We start from the raw sequence: 22,656 nt of genomic DNA on the forward strand, positions 1-22,656 counted from the left end.
CTGGAAAAAAAAGAGTCATCCAACCAGTCCCAGCAGACCAGAGGGGATCTGGAACTTACTCAAGGTTCTTTTTAGTTCCAAAGAAAACAGGGGACTGGAGACCTATTCTAGACCTCAGCAGACTAAACAAGTTGGAAAAAAGACAAAGTTCCGGATGGTCACACTGCAGTCAATACTCCCCTTTCTGGGGAAAAACAATTGGATGTGCTCGATAGTTCTCCAGGATGCGTGCTACCACATAAAAATGGATAGGGCATCCAGGGATTATCTACGCTTCCAGCTGGGAGCTAGTCATTATCAATTTCACGCTCTGCCCTTTGGTCTCACTACAGCCTCCAGAGTGTTCACCAAATGCATGGCAGTAATCACGGCTCACCTCAGATGTTTGGGATTCCAGGTGTTACTGACTCCCCACTGCCACCACCAGGCATCAACTCATACATGCAAGGGACAGAACCTTAAATCTCTGCACTGAATTGGGGATTACCATAAACTCAGAAAAATCTGCCTTGTCTCCATCGCAACAGACCGTTTTTATAGGAGCAAAACTAAATACAGTCACAATGACCTTAAACCTTCTTCCAGAAAGAGTTTGTCTTTTACGAAAACAAATCCTAGACCTTCTTCCAAGGGCAAAAGCCCCAGTCTCAGTGGTGCTCAAATTGCTAGGAACGATGGCGGCAGCTATCATAGCTATTCCTCTGGGCCGGATGCTCATGCAAGTACTACAGTGGCTCCTGTTTTCTCAATGGTCCTTTCAGGAACTTCCATTGTCACACCAAATCATAATAACAAATCCGTGCAACAAGGACCTTCAGTGGTGGCTGACATACCAACAAGCAACTCTAGACCATCCATTTGTTCTACTCACTCTTATAGCCATGGTGACCACAGATGCTTCCTTGATAGGGTGGGTGGGCATTATCAGAGAAGAACAGCCCAAGGCACGTGGAAGAAGCACGAGGCCCACTTGCATATAAATGTCCTGGAGATGAGAGCGTTACTCCTAGCGTTGCAGTCCTTTCAAGACTCTCTCCCTCTGAGAACAATTGCAATTCAGACGGACAGTATGTCCATGGTCTGGTACATAAATAATGAGGAGCCAAATCTTATCCCCTGTGTCTAAAGGCCCTGAGAGTATGGCAGTGGGCAACTTCCATCCAGCGCTTTCTGATAGCAATGTACATCCTGGGGAAATCCAATGCTATAGCAGACAAGCTAAGCAGGGTAATTCTTTTGCCTCACGAGTGGTCCCTAAAGAAACAAGAAGTGGAAAGCATTTTCCGCAGATGGGGTCAGCCTTGCTGTGATCTCTTTGCAACCCCAATAAACACGAAATGCAGCAGCTACTTTGCCCTAATCCACCACCGTGGGATGCCCCAAGGGATGGACTGGTGCACAATTGCCCTCTTGGTCTCCTTTATGCCTTTCCCTCTGATTCCCATAGTATTACAGAAAGCAAAATTTCTGGGAAGGACCATAATCTTAATAGCCCCTTACTGGCCTTGGCAAATTTGGTTTCCTTTCCTTCAGCCTCATCTATTGGAAGAACCTTGGATCCTGGAGCCGGTTGTGGATCTTCTCACCCATTCATCGAGGGCTCTTCATCCTTCTCTTCACTCCCTCAAACAGACAGCTTGGCTGCTCCAATTCCAAACATAGCCAGGATTCACCACCTTTCAGCCAAGGCTGAACACATTTTAACATCCTCTAATAAATCATCTACCAGAAAGTTCCAGAATTATATTGATCCGTACCTAGCTTCTAGCTTCAATTTCATCTATTCTGGGGTTTCTGACTAAACTTTTCAATGAAGGAGCCGCTGCAGCTGCCATTAGAGTTTAATTAGCAGCAATCTCAGACTTTCATCTTGGTGTCCAAGGTTCAAATGTCGTGTCACATCGACTCTCTAAGGCTTTTCGCAAAATTATTATTCATTTGAGACCACCAGTCAAAACTCCAGCCATGCCATGGAATCTAAATTTTGTTCCTTCCTTGAATTATATTACCTCCTTTGAACTAGCATCATCCTGTGATTTGAAATATCTCTCATGGAAGACTATATTTTTAATAGCTATCGCTTCTGCTCGGAGGATTTCTGAGTTACAGGCCTTGACCATAAAACCTTCTTATCTGATTTTCCATAATGACAGAGTCTCACTTAGAACTAATCCATCATTTTTACCCAAAGTTTGTTCAGAGACAAATCTTAACCAATCTGTTGAATTGCCCGTTTTCTTCTCTAAATACACAAATAAGATGGAACACATGCTGCACAAACTTGATGTTCATAGGCAACTCCGATTTTATTTGATACGGACCAAACAATTCAGAAAAACAAAACAGCTCTTTGTCTCTTTTTCGGAATCAAAAAAAAAGGTGCTCCAGTGACAAAAGTCACCTTGTCAAGATGGTTATCAGATTCTATTTCTTTCACTTACAAATCAGTGAATGCTCTATTACAACAAAGAATAAAGGCCCACTCTACTAGAACTGTATCTACCTCATCAGCCTTCTCCGCTAAGGTACCATTAGATACTATTTGTACTGCAGCTACCTGGTCAAGGCCTCATACCTTTATCACTCATTACAAAGTAGACAAGGCCTCCAGGGACTGGGATTCCTTTGGTTCCACTGTCCTGAAGAACATTCTCCCATGAGCCACCCAAGAAAGATGGTGCTTGAGACACTAACCATCAGTAAGAATGAACAGCGAGATAGAACAACTTCACATAAAGAAGTTATGTACTCACCATAACGTTCCATGTGAGTTGTTCATCTCGGCTTCATTCTTACATCCCACCCTCCAGCCCCCAATCCATTCTACTTGAGGTCCGAGACTTTTTTTTATTTATGGTGTATTGTCTCTTATCCAGATCTTAGAGTGGCATATTAATAGTCATAGGTAGCCAGTTGGCAGCAAACTAGATCTGAGAGAAGATCAAGGTGCATCATGGGATAGGGAGTTGGCCTCGAGCTGGTTGAAGACCTCGAGCTTTTGCAGTTGGCCGAGTCGAGGCCGGGGATCGGCTCCGAACCCATCAGTACGAACGAAGGTGAGGTGAACAACTCACACGGAATGTTATGGTGAGTACATAACTTCATTTTCGCATGTATAGACCAGCAAAGTCAAGTTCTGATGACCTACAGTACTGATACATTTCTTGCATGAAAAACAGGAGGAGAGAATAATAGTGGCTGGGGACTTAAATTTACCAAAACAGACAGTAATATAACTTCAACTGCACTAGTGAGGAAATTGTTTGCAACGTATGTTTTGGAGCAGCAATTGCTGTAGATTATTAAAAAAAACAGGGAACGGAACATGCTGGAATTATGTTTCTAAGGAAATGACTGTTACTTCATGTCAAGTTTTGACAGTGTTGAATGCAGTGATCATGGTTTATAAAGGTTAAACTTCTGCTAGGTAATTCTGCCAAACTGAAATCTAAACCAGTGCACAAAAGATTAACAACAACCTATATGGAAGCAAAACATACAGTATGTAAAACTAATTGGGAGTGATGCATTCAGTAGAAAAACGTCAGAAGGAATGTGACAGTTTTTTAAAGGGAAATTTTTTGAATACAAAAAAATGTTTAATATCGAGATCTAGGCACACATGGTCAGGATGATATATTTCCATGAGAACAGTATACTTAATTAACATGAGATGTACAAAATATATAAAATGGAAACAAGCTCATAACTATAGCTTTGAAAACTGGATAAACAAGTTGGACAAACAAAACATTGTGTGGGACAAAGTCAACAAAAATTTGAAGGAAATATAGTAAATACATATAAATTGGTAACTGCTGATTCTAAAATGTATTCTCAGGCACAGCAGATTATAGATACATTTACAAAATCTTATGCAAAACAGTTTGGTTCCACAAATGGGGTGATCAGTTGTCCTAGTAATGTCCAGCTAACTTCAGATATTGACAGTAAATTACATTACATGAAAAAGAGCTATGCAAACAGGGAGGATACAGAATTAATAATTTATGACCTGAGACACTTCAGCGTGAATTTTCAGTACTACTGTTATCTGTTGCTCATTAGGTCATTTAAGTATGGGGAGGTTCCAGGATTGGAGTCCTGCACCTGTTCAACCCATCTTTAAGGGAGAGGAGGGTAGGACCAACCCAGAGTAATAGACCCAAATATTTATACTTTCTTGTTGTGGAATGATTATCTAGAAGGTTATTTTGAGGAAAATTATCAGAATTAGAAGGACTGAGAGTTGAAACCATATATTAGCATGCATATGTTGAAAATAGATCTATAGCCACATTTAACATGAAGTTCTATAGTAATGTAAATTAAAAAATGTGCTGTGATGTAATTTATGTCGACTGAACTTCAGCCTTTGATAGGGTCATACACAAAAACAACTAGGTATTTATGTAAACTTTATAAGATAGATAGTTGCATGCCTCACAAATAGGTCATGGCAAGTGTGCAGCAATTGGACTGGTGAAATTCTAGGTTACAGTCAGGGTGTCCCACAAAGCTCTGTCTTAGGCCCACACTTGTTTTTGTTGTTTCATTCAGATCTATTTTTTTTTTCAAATAAGGAACCCTTCAGCATATACACAGATGACTTGAAAATGGGTAAACTGATCACATATGTTATAGATAAGACATGCCTGAAAAGAGCTTGACTAAATCGACCATTTGGGCACAGGAGAATAATATGCTGATAATTACATCAAAAACTATCCACATGAGATTTGGGAGACACAGATTGAAGAGTGAATATACCTCTTAACTGTCCACATTTTTACAGAATGTGAAGATATTTGCCTCTTATTTTTTGTCTGTTCCTAATAGAATTTGTGTTTTTTTCTGGCTAGTCATTGAGGATTGAAGTCATTAAATAATACTGAATAATGGCAGACATTTGAGTTTCAGACTTAATATCCTTCAGAAATTATATAATAAGGCAAAATCTGTAATTCTAGCAATTTTCCAAGTTTATAAAGGCAGTATTAAAAATCTGTCCCTATTCTTGGACCTTTGACCCCCCCCCCCAATTATTTTTGGCTTTGTCCAGATTTCTTTCACTGAGAGGTTGAGAGGTATCTACAGCAAACAGTGACTGATACTGCAGATTGATTTAAGGATGTGGGTATATGGGTAAATCCCACTTACAGTTTTTCTAGTTATATCAACCGGTTGTTTAATGATAGTTATAAAACTATAGGCTGTATAAAAAGATTTATAAAAGCTAGGAAAACATAAAGGATAAAATCATTGTAAGTTACATTAGACCCACACTAGGGTATGGAATAACAATATAGAAACCTTGTAAGAAAGCAGACATGAGTAAATATACCAAGGGTGTCCACCGATGTAAAAGTTTAAGCTGCTGTGAAAGATTAAAATATCTGAACTTTGTACAGTGGCTCCTATAGATGTTTACGAGGGTACCATATTTGTGTATATAGGGAGTTTAGAGACATCTACCTCTGTGATTGTTTGGTGTTATCAAAGAGTAGTAGGGAATCCTCAGATGACCTGTATAGAAGATTATATAGGAATGAGAGATGTACCATTTGGTTCTCTGAGACAGTAGTTCATGCATTGATAGACTACCAAATTATATTAAAGCAAGCACTAGTTTAGATATTGTTAAAAATAATTTGGACGCTTATTATGGGAATGACTGTGTTTTGTTATGTTGGCAAGCTAGAAAGGCATTATTGCCTGTGCCTAAAATATTTGTTGGAATGTATGTATCTGGATGTAATATCCACGGCTAAATACTTTTTGCAAAATACATTGGCTTGAAAATTTGAGGAATTAATATGTCTTAAATGATATACCAGTCATTGCAGCCTAATTCTAGAGGAACTTCTGTAGAGTTATCCATCCCAAGTACTTGTCTGAAAATGCTGGGAAGATTTTATACTTATAGAGATGGATTACAGAACGTCTTTGCTACATGAGACTTCTCTGAAGTCGTGGATATTTTCTTTGAGGTGTAATATTTTAGACTGTGCCCAGAATAACTGCACTGTTTAAGAAAACCTTTCTCATTAATGCATACATTTCTGCCAGCTTTAAACCTCATTCATATTCTGTGAGGATTACATGAATTATTGCACATTATCTAATGGATTCTACTTTGGCTTACCAGTGGACATATTAGCAAATTGCAGGTTACGAAATACTGTTCACCAAATAGCATGAATCACCAAACTACACACCTAATTCATACTGTATTTAATAGTTTTCATAGTGTGATTTTTCTGGAATGGAACAAGTCTCACTCTACAGCATATTATGAGGGAGGGCCGTGCCTCTAGAATTTTTGTATTCCTCCTCTTAGGCTGCACAGCCTCTGTGAAATACTTTAAATAAACCAAAGTGTTTGCATTTTCTTGCGATAACCTCTAGGTGGTGGGTTTTGCAAAACTAAGCTTCATTACTCTGTTTTATTGACTCTTTTTACTTAGTAAGTGGTGCTTAGTATTTTGAAATTCAGTAAGGTTTGCTTCAGTAAGTCATATTGCATCCATGTAATATGTCATAATTTGCCAAGATCTCTACCCATGTATACTTGCTGCTAGTTGTAAATCCTGGTTTAGTACACCCTGAGGTCTGATGTGTTTAATCCATGCTGACAAACCAAAGTTGTGAGGTGAACTGTTTTTTACAACACTGATGTCAGAAACATATGATTGAACCAGACAACGTATACATTTTATGCTGCCAATCTAAACATCTGCTATTGAAAATGTGGCATAATAGTGAAGCCTCTAAGAAATCTGCTTTATATTTGTAGCATCTTTTGAACAAGAAGTACAAGTAAGTATGTGAAAGGGCACTAGTATAGTTGTTCCCTAGGGAAGTAAAAATTCAGACTTTATTGTTTTAGCATAAAAATGTCAGAATGTGTCACTGTCTCGAGAAGTAGTGAGATATTTAAATTAATCTCTTATTTTAAGTGTCACTTTCACATCATATTATGTTTGTCCTTTTCTTTTTTAGGTACAAACATGTTATTGGTTGGTGTACATGGACCTACAACACCATGTGAAGAGGTCTCTGTGAAACACATGGGTGGACAGCAGTACAACGTGATTTACATTGTGAGGGAAAAGGGTGATTATGTTCTTGCTGTAAAATGGGGTGAAGAGCACATTCCAGGCAGTCCCTTCCATATCACAGTTCCTTAAAAACAGATTATTTGATGGAACTCTCCTGCACCACTTGGGTGTATTTTAAAGCCCCAGACTGGGCCATTCCAGAATTGCATGTCAGTAAATGAAACACATTTGTCAAAGATGATTTGCTTTTCCCTCCTCTGTTCGTATAATGTTATGGTTTCATTTGGTTTCATGTAAAGTGCAGATTTTGGTGCACGTGTTTTTAGTAGCAAGTAAATCGTCTTACCATGATTAGCCCCTGATAAGACTCACAGGAAAACATTAACACTAATAATATAAAGTTTTTTATATCCATTGGAAACTAAAAACTGGAACTCCTTGGCATTCCCCTTTTGGATTTATGTTACTGCTGGAAAAATAATTTGTGTGCCTGATGTTTGGCTTAGTTGTTCTTAGACAGTAAAGTACTTCGATGATCCAGAAAAATACACCGAACATCATAACCATTTTAATTCAGTAATTAATCTGTGGCATATTGTATGTGCCTTTTTGCTTACTCAGGACTTTGTTTTGGTACAGTTTAACTGGGAAATTGACCATCTTTATTTTCAAATGAATTAAATCTAGTTGGTTAGATTTGCAAGCTGCATTCTAGAATGCCATGTTGAGTTCTGCTGATTATAGTTTGAAACATGAAGTTTTGCTGCAGAAAATTTCCTTGAGTATAAGACTTTTACTGCCAGAAAAGCCACTACTGTGAGTGAGTGAGTGAGTGAGTGAAAGAATCCCTTAGTAGAAATAGGGTCTGTAGTAAGTAACCTTTCCACATTTTGTATCTTCAGAGCACACAGACTGAATGTGTGTATTAAAACACATTAGGCCAAAGCAGAGTACAAAGCCTAGAAAAATGTGCCTTTTTAGAAGCAGTGTTGTTAGGTTGTGTAATGCAGCTCTGTAAACTTAAGGAAATTAAAAATGTATGTAAACCCCTAAAAATCATTCAGTTTAAATGCAATAACTTTGGAGCTTTTATGCCTCCTTTTTTGTTTTGTTTTGTAATTTTAAAGAAAATAATATAAGTAAAATATTAAAGATGTGGGTGGGGGGATTTTTTATTTAAAGGAAAGAAAAGCAATAGGTAATGCTTTTATGACCTGCTGCTGTTTTGGCATTCATTCCTGTCGAGACTGTTTTTAGCTTTAAATGCATATATGCTTTGGGAAATATTAGTTTGACTACATTGAAAAGTTGTAACAAGTGTTTTGTTAATTTTGCCTGCAGCAACTGGTTAATTAGGTAAAACACTAGTTTTGTAATGAGCCAATTTTGTGCAAGGACTGAAATACACTAAATGACAGAGATCTTATAAATAAATATATATATTTTTTGCATTTATTATGCTTTTGTGCCTTACTGTGAAAAGCTTAACCAGAATGTAAAGTAGTAGATACAAAAAATAAATAAAAAATGTTTAATGAAATACATGAAGTTGGTTTATTAATGTGTTTTGCTGCATAAACAAACCTCTCAGCTGTCCAGAATTTTGCAGAACATCTGTGATTTTGCCTCATAGTTTTACTGTGTCCCTTGTAAAATTTTTGATTTTCTGGTAAAACACTGAGGATTACACGCATCGAATAATGCCAGGCATTAGCGTTTCTTACTTCTTATTGTTCAGAAAATGCATAGGGATGCAAAACCTGTTCCTGTGTTGTTCTTCCAGTTGAGTTAGAGTAATATTTAAAAACTTGTCCTTGATTTTGGCCATTTGTCCCCACATTATTTTTGACTTTGTGCAGATTTATTGAGCAGAGACATGGAGAGGTATGTACTTGATTTATGAACTGTGTTTAATTTGGACCACAACGTATCCATATTATCAAAGTGCATTTTTTCTTTGAATGCTGAGTAATCCAGTTAGTGGTTTTGGCCAGCCACATTCTGAGCCTACAGTATTGAGTTAACAGATGCTACATAGTTCATTGGTTTCACACTGCCAAGGGGAGTCATTAATTCATCCTGCTCAGTAGCATTCCCATCAGACATTAAAACAGTTAAAAATGTACTTAACACAATGCAGCACATCAGGATGCTGTTAAATGCACCTCAGAAGTTTTGTAATATCAGCAGTGTGCCACAACCCTGAATTAACGTATTGCTATTTTAAAATGGCATTTGAAAGTATTACATGCAGTAGTGGAAAAATAGGTGACATAGACTCATTCACTCCCTAGGGGTTCAGAGTTCCCCTTGGATCCCTTTGGATAAGAGCTTTCTGGGGTGACTGCATACCTCTCAGTTGTACAGAATTTTGCCTCATATTTTTGGTTCATTTTTTCATAAAATTGTGTTCTGGTAAAGTATTGGCAAGTCGTAGAAAATTAAAGTCAGAAGTTAATGCACATTTGAGTTTTAGACTTTTTGCTCTTCGGAAAATTCATGCTAATGCAAAACCTACTATGCTGTCAACTTTCTAAGTTTATAAGATCAATATTTAAAAATTATCCCTATTTTTGGGCCTTTGTCCCCCCATAATTTATGGCTTTGTCCAGATTTCTTGCTGTAAGAGGTTGAGATTTTTGAGTGACTGACATCTAGGCAGACATCAGGTTGTTTGGTGGCCTCTCCTGTTTCCTGGCATTGCGAGCATATGTTTCTGAGAAAGGCTTAACTCCCTCCCCCTACGTAGGTTGGGGGCACCTTTCTCACAGTAAGGGCCATGTATGTCCATCTGTCAGTCCATACACATGCTGCTCTTCATGACTGACAGGGCTACTTAGTGACTTTGGTGTTCATGTCCATATTATCCCTGGAGCAGCCTGTGCCATTTTGGCAGTCTTTACCCTTCAGCAGTGATTAGGCTTAGAGTGATGGTCTGAGCCAACAGAAACCCACCCCCTGTCATTCCCCAGGATGGCTACACCCATCCTCCCATTTTGTGCCATCAAGCTCCTGAGCTACTAATCAAACTCATTTGACCTGGGCCATTGTCAGGGCTTTTATCTGTCAATGACATTGGTGCAGCATGAAAGCACACTTTTCACTGAAACATGTCTACTTAACATGAAAAGCAGTTTCCAGACGTATAATCTACTTAATTTTTTTTTTCTGAACACCTGCCTGCCATCTGTAAGGCAGCACATAGAGATGGGATATGCAGGAGTCCCCTGTAATGTACTTTTACTGTGCTGTCATTAAGCAATCACTGTCAAAATTGCCCGCTTGTAAACTGTCAGACTGATAGCTTGTAAACTAACTGTCAGACCGCTGCTGCCACGGCAGCGCGGAGTAGTTTAGTGAAACTTGTCTTACTGAGGCTCAGATTAATGAGCAAGTACTTTAATTTGCTGATGCAGTACAAAACTGTCAGAACTGATCTATATCCATTCTCCTGCATTCCATGTTATAAACGAGTATTTTCATTTCTGAACATTGACTTGTGTTTGTAGTGATGAGTAGCAATGTGTAAGAAGTGATGTACAGAAGAAATGTGTTAGTCAGGGTGATATGTAAGAGGTGATGTACAGGTCTTTATAAAATATGTAGAGCTACAGAATAGCAATGTTGCTGATCTGCATGCCACCTCTATATCTTGGAAGTAATATAATGTAGGACAATTTATATTGCAGCACTATTGTTTACCAAAAAACTGGCTTCAAAGAGCTGTCACAATAACTGTGTCTTGCTTTAGTTCCTCATTACTGTAAGAAGCTTGACTACCACATTTACTTAGTGAGAAAAAAGAACATCAGGTAGTAATGATGAGATTTCTCAAAGTGAACTGTTGTGGGTGTTTCGGGTGAACTTTGTCCACTGTGCCTGCTGATCATCAGCCCCGTAATGGCCAGTTAGCCTATTCGTTCTGCATCAGGAGGTGAAGTTTGACTGCGAGGGGACATCATTTTTATAAGATGGTCATAATGAGCAGTTTGTCATTTTGTCTGTACTCCCTGTAGTCATCCAAATACAACCTGTGGGTGGGACGTGCAGTGCATATCAGTTCTGCAAGGAGATGACATTAGCAAGGCATCCCTCCCACTCACAGGAGGCACTCTGGCATTTTTCCTGGCCTCCACCAGAGAAGTGTATGTCTAGCATGCATGTGTTCCTGGATATGTGCACCCTCCCCCATGATAGACACTCCTATCCTCCCCTGATTGCACCATCCAATGCCCAAGCTGATACTCAAACTGTAGTTGTCTGGCCATAGTCCCTCTAAGCCACTGACACAAGCTACACTGAGATTTTGTTAATGACTGGGTAATGCAGCTTTTTATGTCTGCTTCTTTGCATGTATAAAAAAATGTGCAATTATCTTTTCACCTACCAGAGCAAAAGTACCACTATGCATGAGGCACGTAAAACAAGCTTTTGCTGATGCTAACCATTGGGTTACAGTAACTCTTGACTACAGCAGATCAGAGTTTGTAATCTGGAGAAAGTCTCAAGGCTGGGAGACTTAACAAGTAAATGCATTTTTGCCACCCCCAAAGATAAGCAACATCAAAGCCCTTCACTTTGTAATAGACTTTAAAATATCTTCTTGGAGTTAGGTTCTGAAGAATTCTAGCGGCCACCACAATACATTAGATGAGGTTTCATTTACAAGATTGCAGTCACCCACAAGTAGCAAAAGCAAAGCAGCTTAATGAAATTTGGAAATGTTGCCCATCGTGGCTTGTACATCATATTGAGTAGTGTTGTATAGCCATATTTATGCCAGCCTAATAGTCTTGACAGCTTAATGCCTGCCTTTAGAATTCAAAATGTTTTCTATATCCTGCATGGGACAGTTCCTTGCTAACACCTAGGCAACACAAGTGGAAAGGGATGATGAAGCAGTGGGGTACTTCAAGAAGTAAGGAAAAAGTGGGATTTTGGACACAGATCCTTAAGGAGAATAACAACAGTCATACAGAACAGTCATACAGAATATTATATTCATAAAGGAGCAGAAAGTATACTAAGAACTAAGACAACACAGGAATGGAGAAATTAAATTCTGCCGATAGGGATGATTGCAATTATGGGTACAGACAATAGACAAGAGGGGGCTGGAATTTACTAGAGGAAGCTGGCAAAGGAACCAAGGTATTAGGAATAGGTTCAGATGTCTAGGAAGCAAGACATTTCCCTGTGGTACATTTGATTGGGGATACATGGCTAAATTGACATTCAGCTACAGAGAAATGTGGTTGTTTGCAAATTCCCTGTGGGCAAACAGAAGCACACACTGCCATGCCCATAGCTTTAACAACTAAGTGCATGGGGGCAGAAGAAATTAGTAATGGGTGTTGTGCTCAGTGTACAGTACATGGTTATGTAACTACAACATGCAGAAGTGTGCTACAGCATGGAGGATATCCTTCATGCTACTGCAGTCACATTTATGTTTCAGTATACATTATAGGTAATGTTCCCTAGATATTGCGAAGAGGATAGTGTTCCACATACACCAGTTATAAAGGCAATGCCCTTTTTGCACTGCATTTTACTGCCATTGACATGCTCACTGGACAGTCTGCTGCTGATGCCTGCCATACTGCCAGCTGTCTCGTGTTACCTTGGGGGCCATGGACATTGTTTTCCTAATGTACATTTGTTTATTGAAGTTGTGGGCATGGCACCACATTCTTCTCTTTGCCCACAGGAATTCTCAACAGACATATTTCTGTGCAGCTGAATGTCATTTCAGCCATGTGTCCCCAACCAAATGTACCACAAGGAAATATTTCACTGCCTATGTGCCTGAACTCACCAGAGGCAAGTAATTAGAGAAGGAATGGTAATAGAATGGGAAGAGGCCAAGAAGACATTTGGAGTGCAGGATAGTGATTGCCTTTCCTGTCCGAGATTGATATCAGAGTATAGACAAAGAGAAACAGATAGTGTAATCCTAAATGAAAAACTTGCACTTGTTGACTTTGTAATTGAATCTAGAACAGAAGCCTGCACCTGTCACCCCTGGGATTCAGAATACTGGCCAAGGCTCTTGCTGCCCCTATAATGACTTTTTAGGCAAGGCTTAAAAAACAAACCCACCGCCATAAGAACTACAGGAAACAAAAAACTGAGGGCAATGTTACTCAACGCTAGGAGTTTAAACCTCAAAATGCACTCACTGGAGGCACTCCTCAAAATGGAGAACATTGATATCTGTGCAGTGACTGAGACCTGGTTCAAGGCTCCCAAGAGCACCCCAGCACTACCAGGCCATAATTCATACCACAGGTTTCGGCTACAAAACCCAGACCAAAACACGAAGGGCGGAAGTGTGTCCATATTCATCAAGGACATTCACACCTCCAGGCTTGTTGCAAAATACGATGCCTCTGAAATCATCCAAGTGCAAAAATCCATTCCAAATTGTAGCTTGTTATAGATGCCCCGCCATGACCCAGAATGCTCACTCCCTGTTGCTGGGGACATTGGAAAAAATGAGGGTCCAACCAAATACCATAATGGGCGATTTCAACTACCCCAGCATAAACTGGGAAAACTACTCTTGTACTAACCCCCTTGCTCAAAGATTCCTGGAGTTCATAAACTCTAACACCCTGGATCAACTTGTCATTGCCCCCACCAGGGGCAACAGTATTCTGGACCTGGTCATTACCAACATGGGTGACCGGTGCTCAACGCCTGAGATCAACTTCTCACTTGTCAGATCAGACCATAAACTAATCACCCTAGATATCCACATCCAGACCCCATCCCCACACAAGGAAACCATCATAAAAAACTTTTCCAAAGCGAACTTCATGCTTCTCAAGAACGAGGTGACTAACTTCGCGATGCCCCTGCAGATGGGGTAACACAGTCAGTACAGTCACGACTGCTGAATCCTACACAAATGCAATCTACAAGCACCTACATGAGTGCATGGATCATGCTATCCCCAATAAAACCAAGACGCTATCCTCCAAAAAAAGGAAGCCGATCTGGTGGTCCCCTGCCATTAACAAACTTTACAGCAGAAGGAAAAAACTGTTGCACAAGAGAGTAAAATCCCAGGTATGGAGTAACTCACTGATGAGCCTCAGTAAGAAACTAAGGTCTCTCATAAAATCCTCCAAAGCTAACGTTGAAAGAAAAATTGCCACAGATTCCAAAGACAACCATAATGCATTCTTTAGCTATGTCAAGAATCTCCATGGCAATACCCAGATCTGCACCAAGCTACAACAGAACGGCACAAAATATACAGAGCTAACTGATATTGCCAACATATAGGCAGAGAGATTCAGTGCAAGCTTTACTCCCCTCAAAGGGCCTATAACTATACCAGATGGTTGTAGAGCCCCAGCAATCACAAACACACAGGTAAAAACAGCATTCTCTAAAGCCAAAAACACAGCATCCATGGGACTGGACAACATTCCAGGCTGCGTCTTACATGAACTCCAAATTGAACTAGCCCCCCACCTAAAATCCATGTTCAACCACAGCCTCACCACAGGCTGTGTGCCCACAGAATGGCACACAGCAACGATTATCCCACTCCACAAAGGAGGAACCAGCACAGATCCCAGGAACTATAGACCTATTAGACTGACAAGCCTGGTCTGCAAGGCCATGGAACGTATCATCATGGAACTCATAAACAAAGATATAGGTAACCTCCAAACTCTGGATGCTACCCAATTCAGATTTGTGAAAGGTAGGTCATGTCTCCTAAACCTGGTAGGGCTGGTAGACTTCTCTGAAACAGTTACTAAGGCCAGAGACGAGGGCAAGGTGGTCCACGCAGCCTACCTGAACTCGCTAAAGCCTTTGACACTAGTCCTTACTCAGGAATCATTGATAAACTCACTGACCTTAACATAAACCCTTACGTCACAAGATGGGTGGCCAACTGGCTCACGGACAGAACCCACACAGTAAGAGTTGCTGACTCCAGATCCGACTCCAAACCAGTGACAACCAGGTTCAGTCTTGGGACCCCTCCTGTTCGGTATATACCTCTCTGAAGTGCAAGCGAACACCAAGGGTCTGTGGCTAACCGAGTTCGCAGGTGACTGCAAACTGGGTGCCATTATCGATTCCCCTGCCGACATCCACATCCTGCAAAAGGGCCCCACTGAGACGGACACATGGTGTCAAAATCATGGCCTCAAATTAAATGCCAAAAAATGCATTGTTATCCTCTTTGGCAAAAACAAGGTACCCATGAATTAGCAAATAGGGGGAAGTTCACTTAACACAAAAAGTGTGATAAGAGACCTTGGGACCCAAGTGGATAGTAACCTCTCCTTCAGTAACCACATTGCCACAGTGGACAGAAAATCTTTCTACGTGGCCTATTTAATCACAAAAGGGTTTGCATCTAGAAATAAGGAAGTCATCGATGTTCTTCGTTTTTCACTGTTGCAGTCATTACATTTGGGTAATCTGCTGGAAGGTTGCCCTCAGTCGGCCTGAATAACAAAGTCTTGGGTCCTGCGTCGGTTGCTGTCTCCTCTTCCATGATGTCAGGTCGTCAGGGGTATAAAACATGCAGCCGATGCCATTTTATTCCGTCTTTCTTGCTGCGATGTGCCCGAAGCAGAAGCAATTTGCAAGTGCAGGTCAGCTGACTCCTGAAATGTTCACATTCGAGTTTCAGAACCGAAGTCTTCAACTAAAGCTAAGTACCCCATTGGGGAAACTTTTTCTTGCTCCTTACTTGCATTACTTGTGGGAAGCAAGTTACCTCATAAGGATATTCATTTATACTGTATTCCTTGCCTAGGCCCAGATCATAACATGCCTTGCTGTCGGTTTTGTGCTAGATTTAACTAACGCACTATTAAGTGTCGGTATATTTTTGCTTCAAAATATTTTGGATCCAGATTTAATTACCCTGAAATGTCGTCGGTTAGCAATCCGACTACCAGAGGTCACAAAAAACGCAAAGAAAAAGACAGAGACAGGCCGTCGAGGTCCAAAACCGACGACAAAGCTTCTCCTAAGCCAGTCGCTGGTTCGCCGGTACTCAGTGAGGCGCTTTTGCAGCCCCCTGATACCCACTACTTTTGAGTCACAGGCCTCTACTGAGATCCAAGCGGAGATTCTCCGAGTATTGAACCCGCGGATGTCTCTCCCTTGGATGGGTCCGGAGCCTCTGAGCAGGCACCGGCTTCTGAGTGTGTTTTCAGGCTTCAACGTTTTTACATAAAACCGACGCCAACTTCAAAAACAAGATCAAAAATAGTTTCTAAGTCTAAAATACTGACGCATGAGCCACGTGCTCAGGCCCCTGTGCCTAAAAAACAGATGTTCAAAATGGCTGAGGATTTAATTACCTTGATCAGGGGTTCCCAAACCCCCCCCCCCCCCCCCCCCCTGCTAAGAGGCCTAGGCAAGACACTGATTATGAATCTTCAGATCAGGTTTCCATTTCTTCTGATTCCTCTTCTGATCAGGAATTTTTTGTTCCTTCTTATGAGGATTCAGATGCAGAAGAATCCATCCCATCTGCATCTCCTCCTGAGCATTATTCTTTTGGTGAAACCTTGCATATGTTAAGGGAACATTTTCATTGGGAGAGTCAGGATTTCTCTGAATCAAAAAAAGAGGCTTAGGGATTTCCTTCACCGTCCTCAGCATAGGCATTTGGCTATACCTCCTGTATTAGACATTGTTGATGATGTGTTTCGGAATCAAGTATGGCTCCTGATTCCCTACCTCCGGCTCATAGTAAGCCAGACAGATATTACAGGGTTCCTGACTCCCACACATTTCTATTCAGAAATCCTGCTGCTGATCCTGAGACTATATCACAGGGTCCCAAAGGTGTAAAGGCCTCTACAGCCAAAAATCGTACCCCCTTGGATAGAGATTCCAGAGCGCTGGAGAGATGGGGAAAGAAGATTTATACATCTGCAACCTTGGCAATTAGGGCCTTAAACTGCCAGTTTTATATGCTTAAATATCAACAGCATGTTATGGGCTTATTGAAACAGAAAATTATGTTGATTTCTGATTGTGTGGAAAATAAAGAATCACAGGAATTATTGCATGCAGCAGAACAGGTTGGAAAGCATACTTTGCAATGTGGTTTTGATTCCTTGGGGGCCTCTTGCTGGGCCTCAGTTACTGGATCTGTGACTAGAAGGCATGCCTGGCTCAAGGAGCAAAATCTGCCTGATCATGTTAAAGCCACCCAGGTATAGTAGGCACTGGCCTACTAAAAATTGGTCCTTACCTGTGTCCAACAGAAACTCTCAAGGCAAACCCAGGCGCTCAAAAGGCTCTAGATACCAATCACAGGGAACTTACAGGTCAAAGCAATGGGGTGCCTCCACCTCCAAATCTGGAGGAAACAAAGCACAACCCTACAGTAAGCAGTCTCAATGACTTCCCTCTACCTTCACCAAGCACTTATCTCTTGGCAGCACCGTTGGGGGGGTAAATTAGCACTTCATGCTCAAAATTGGCAGTTGATTACCCAGGACAAGTGGGTATTAAACATAGTATCCCAGGGGTACAGATTTAATTTCCATACTCTACCAATTCCAAACAGTTGGCCAGATCTGCCACAAAATCAATGGGCAGAGGCTCAGAAGCAAGTTATGTCCCTCATGGAGATGGGGGCTATTCAACCAGTACCAGAACAGGAAAAAGGACAAGGTTTTTATTCAAGGCTGTTCCTGTTACCCAGAAAAGACAGTGCATGGCATCCAATACTGGACTTATCGATTTTGGAAGTACCTGGACATTCCAAAATTCAAAATGCTGACTTTAAAACAGCTACTGCCTATGCTGGGCAGGAATGCTTGGTTAGTGACTCTAGACTTAAAAGAGGCATACCTGCATATCCCAATAAGAGAATTGTGCAGAAGATACCTCCGCTTCAAGGCAGGATGTTCTTCATCTCACATTGCTGCAGTCCTTACACTTGGGTAGTCCGCTGTCCTCGGTCGGCCCGAATATCAAAGTATAAGGCTGACGTCGGTCAAGGCGCATTTGACTGAGTTCAGGACGTCAGGGTACAAATGCGCATGACCGACGTCATATCCTCAGTCTTTTTTGCCGCATGGTCCGATGCAGAAGCAGTATTGCGAGTGCCGGTTGGCGTTCTGAAATTTTTCGATTTCGGAGTTTCAGACAGAGTCAAAGTTGGCTAAGTACCCCGTTGGGGAATATTTTAGTTTTTTTTCTTGCCTCAGTGGTTTACCGGATGTCAGAAAAAGTGAATAATTGTATTTCTTGTGGGAAACAGATACCGCATAGAGACTATCATACTTTGTGTATTCCTTGTTTAGGGCCTGAGCACGACGTTGTTGGGTGTCGCTCTTGTGCTAGATTCAATAAGCGCACTATAAAGAGGAGATTAGATTGTGCCAGGTTAGTCTTCGGGAAGCGGTGCAATTATAAAATGCCGTCGGATGCTCCGACGCCCGCTTCTTCGAAGAAGCGCAAGGACAAAGCAGTTAAGCCTAGGCTTGAAGAACCGTCCTGCGGACGCGGTTTTTAGAGGTGTCAGTGGAGCCGGTGGTTCCACCGAGGTTTCTTTGGGATCCCAGGGAGAGACTTTGTTATTGCAGGATGTGGCCTCTCAGGAGGCAGGTCAGGGTGATGGGGCTTCTCAGGTTACTATACTCTCCTCCCTGCCTAGGGTGGTTAGGCCCTCTCCTTCTGTTTCCAAGGCTTCTCCTAGAGGCAGGCCAGGTTTAGCTTCAGTTGGTGTCACCCCTAGTTCTTCAGGAACTGTGCCCAAGAAGCATATGCTTAAAATGGCAGAAGATTTGATTACTTTGATTAGGGGTTCTTTGCCCCCTCCTGATAAGAGACCTCGGGTGGAGCCTGAGCTAGGGAGTTTTGAGCAGGCTTCGGATGTTTCAGAGTCTTCGGCTGAAGACTTGCAGGAGTACTCTCCTTATTCTGATTCTGATGTGGATGATTCTACTCCTTCTGCTTCTCCTCCTGAGGATTTTTCTTTTCAGAAACTCTTCATTCCATGAGGGAGCATTTTAAGTGGGAAGGTCAGGACTTCTCTGATTCCAGGAAAAGGCTTAGGGAATTTTGTTTACCCCAGCATAGGCCTTTGGCTATACCTCCTGTTTTGGATGTAGTGGAAGATGTTTTTACAGAGGCTTCTCTTAATCCTGATTCTTTGCCTCCTGCTCCTGTTAAACCGGATAGGTATTACAGGGTGCCTGAAGCTCATAAGTATCTTTTAAGAGTCCTAGGGCAGACCCAGAAACTGTTAGCCAGGGGCCTAAAGGTGTTAAGGCTTCTGTTGTCAAGAATCCGGTTCCTGCAGATAAGGAGGCCAGGGCCTTGGATAGATGGGGAAAGAAAGTTTATACTTCTTCCACTCTAGCTATGAGGGCTTTGAATTGCCAGTTTCACATGTTGAAATACCAAAACTATCTCCTTTCACAATTGAAGTCTAAGGTTGATGCTCTGGCGGAAGGTATTGATTGTAAAGAGTTACAAGATTTAGTACATGTTTCTGAACAGGTGGGTAAGCATTCTTTGCAATGTGGTTTTGATGCTGTACAGGCCTCGTCTAGGGTGGCTGCCACTGGGTCAGTTCTTCGCAGGCACGCCTGGCTGAGGGATCAAAATTTATCTGACCATGTTAAAACAAGGATTTTAGATGCTCCTTTACAATCTGATGTGTTGTTTGGTTCTCCTGTTGAGGCAGTTGTAAAGAAAATGGAAGACAAGGCTAAGTCTATGCAGACTGTTAAAGATTTTTTGCAGGTTCAGCCTCCAAAGTTTAGTAGAAATTGGCCTACTAAAGGGTGGACGTATCCTTCTTATGATTCCCAGTCTAGGGGTAGATCTAGACGTGGTAGGGGCAGAGCTCAGGGCTCTTTCAGGCCTAGAACAGGAGTTCTCCTGCACAGTCTTCGGTGAGGGCAGGGGTCAGTCCTTTCGTAAACAGACCCAATGACCTACCTTTTCAGCTGCCAGAGCCTTCTCGCCTGGCAGCACCTTTGGGAGGAAGGTTGGCACTTTTCAAAGAAAATTGGAGTTTAATTACCCAAGACAGATGGGTATTGGATATCATACACCACGGTTACAGGTTTTATTTCCATACCTTGCCTCCTTTCAAAGGCATGCCAGACGTTCCTCCTCAACAAAGAATAGAGGCTCACAAGCAAATTTCTCTGTTACTCCAAATAGGGGCCATACAGCCGGTCCCTATGCCAGAAGTGGGCCTAGGATTTTATTCTCGCCTGTTCCTAGTACCAAAGAAGGGGAACACGTGGAGACCAATTTTGGATTTATCTATCCTCAACACTTATCTGGACATTCCCAAGTTCAAAATGTTTGACGTTACAGCAGCTTTTACCTCTGCTGGGCAAAGATCATTGGATGGTAACTTTGGATCTCAAGGAGGCTTACCTTCATGTTCCTATCAGACTAAGTTGCAGGAAGTATCTGCGTTTTCGAGCTGGGACTTCTCACTATCAGTTCTCTGCATTGCCCTTTGGCTTATCTACTGCGCCCAGAGTGTTCACGAAAGTTCTGGCTCCAGTGATAGCTTTCTTCAGGCTAAAAGGAATACAGATCTATCCTTATTTAGACGATTGCCTGATTCTGGCTCAAGGAAGGGACCAGCTTCTTCATCATTTGGAATATGTGATAGCAGTGCTAAGATGCCTGGGGTATTCTGTGAACGAAATAAAGTCCAGTCTAGTACCCTCTCAGGACATGTGCTTTCTGGGTGTAAGACTGAATACAGCATCCCAGATGGCCTTTTTGACCCCGGACAAACAAAAGAATCTTTCCCTTTACTTCCATCAACTATCTCATCAGTCCGGGCTGACTGCAAGGACAGTCCTTCAAGCCTTAGGGTTCATGGCATCTTGTATTCTGGTGCTTCCCAATGCCAAACTGCATATGAGGAAGCTGCAATGGTATCTCAAAAATGTATGGACACAGCACTGCCAGGATCTGGATACTGTCATTCAAATAATACCTTGCATTCAAAAGGAATTTTTGTGGTGGGCTCAGGAATGTCACCTAAACAAGGGACTCTCTGTGACCCGGCCAGAGGCGAGTCAGATTTTAACGACAGATGCCTCAGACAAAGCTTGGGGAGGTCATCTAAATGGAAAGTGGATACAAGACAAGTGGCCTGCCAGACTACAACATCTACATATCAACTTGAAGGAGATGTTAGCAGTCCAGTTTGCATTAATAGCTTTCAAGGATTTACTTCTTCCAGGGCAGGTGTTGATTCTAACAGACAACACAACTGTCATGTGGTACATCAACAAGCAAGGGGGAACACACTCTTATCCTCTATGCAGGCAAGCAATGATTTTGTGGGAGACTGCTCTCAGTTTACAGCTCAATCTTCAGGCAAGGTTTCTGCCGGAGCACAGAACTCCTTAGCAGATGTGTTGAGTAGGCGCATTATGGATCCCCACGAGTGGAAATTGGATCCTCATGTATTTCAGATATTGACAGTGTCATGGGGAACTCCAGACATAGATCTGTTCGCTTCTCCACTAAACCATCAGCTGCCAAAGTTTTGCACAAATAGGTTTCATCCCACAGCTTGGAAAGTGGATGCTCTTTCTTTCAATTGGAGCAATCTTCATGTGTATGCCTTTCCACCTCTGCCTCTCCTCCCAAAGGTACTTCTAAAGGTCAGACAGGACAAGCCAAGGATGATTTTAATAGCTCCAGATTGGCCTCGACAGCACTGGTACCCATTACTGAGAAGTCTGGTACGGAAGCCTCCATGGCCTTTGCCTTCGATTCCACACCTGTTGTCCCAGGAGGACAGTCATTTGCTCAATGTCAAACTTCACTGTCTTCACCTAACAGCCTGGCATATTCTGTTTTGAACCATAGAGGGTCTCAACTTCCACAACAAGTTTTGAATGTGATTTTGGAAGCTAGAAGGCCTAGTTCAAGGAAAGTGTACGCAGATAAATGGAAGAGATTTTTATTTTGGAGTGCAGCAAAGGATTTTGATGTTTCTGAGCCTAATTTAAGTGTGGCTCTTCAATATCTTACTGAGTTACTGGACAAAGGTTTGTCCTTCTCTTCTATTAAGGTTCATGCTGCAGCAATTTCAGCTCACTATGACTGTGACCCACCATTGTTTTCTCATCCTTTGTTCAAGCAATTTCTTAGAGGGGCAAAGAATATAAGACCCCCACGTAGAGCTCCTGCTCCTGCTTGGGATCTCAATTTTGTGTTGGAGAAACTCACTCTACAACCTTTTGAGCCTGCAGCTACTACTGAGTTGAAATATTTATCATGGCAGACTGCCTTTTTGTTGGCCATTACCTCTGCAAGAAGGGTTTCTGAATTACAGGCCCTTATGGCGGTTGAGCCTTTCTTAATTTTCCATAAGGATAGGGTATCTTTACGTACTAATCCTTCCTTTATGCCTAAAGTGGTTTCTAGTGTGGCTTTAAACCAAACTATTCATTTGCCTACTTTTTATGCAAATCCCCAAAATAAAGGGGAAAAGATTTTGCACACTTTAGATGTACACAGGCAGTTGCGATATTATTTGGACAGAACTAAAGGGTTCAGGCAGTCTCAGCAGTTATTTGTTTCTTTTGCTTTGAGTTCT

At 41.6% G+C, this 22,656-nt stretch overlaps 1 protein-coding gene across 2 annotated transcripts in view; it reads left to right on the top strand.

Moving 5' to 3' along the window:
• Nucleotides 1-8,605, top strand: part of FLNB (filamin B) — a 4,683,119-nt gene extending 4,674,514 nt beyond the window's left edge. For both annotated transcript variants that reach the window (XM_044078788.1, XM_044078789.1), the window contains one exon: nucleotides 7,003-8,605. In XM_044078788.1, the coding sequence (XP_043934723.1) occupies nucleotides 7,003-7,190 (188 nt within the window). In that variant the 3' untranslated portion in view covers nucleotides 7,191-8,605. The remainder of the gene's footprint in view (nucleotides 1-7,002) is intronic.
• The last annotated feature ends 14,051 nt before the right edge of the window (nucleotides 8,606-22,656 follow it).

Source organism: Protopterus annectens, chromosome 7.part1 (genome assembly GCF_019279795.1).
Source record: "Protopterus annectens isolate FY-2018-M chromosome 7.part1, PAN1.0, whole genome shotgun sequence".
NCBI lineage: Eukaryota > Metazoa > Chordata > Ceratodontiformes > Protopteridae > Protopterus > Protopterus annectens.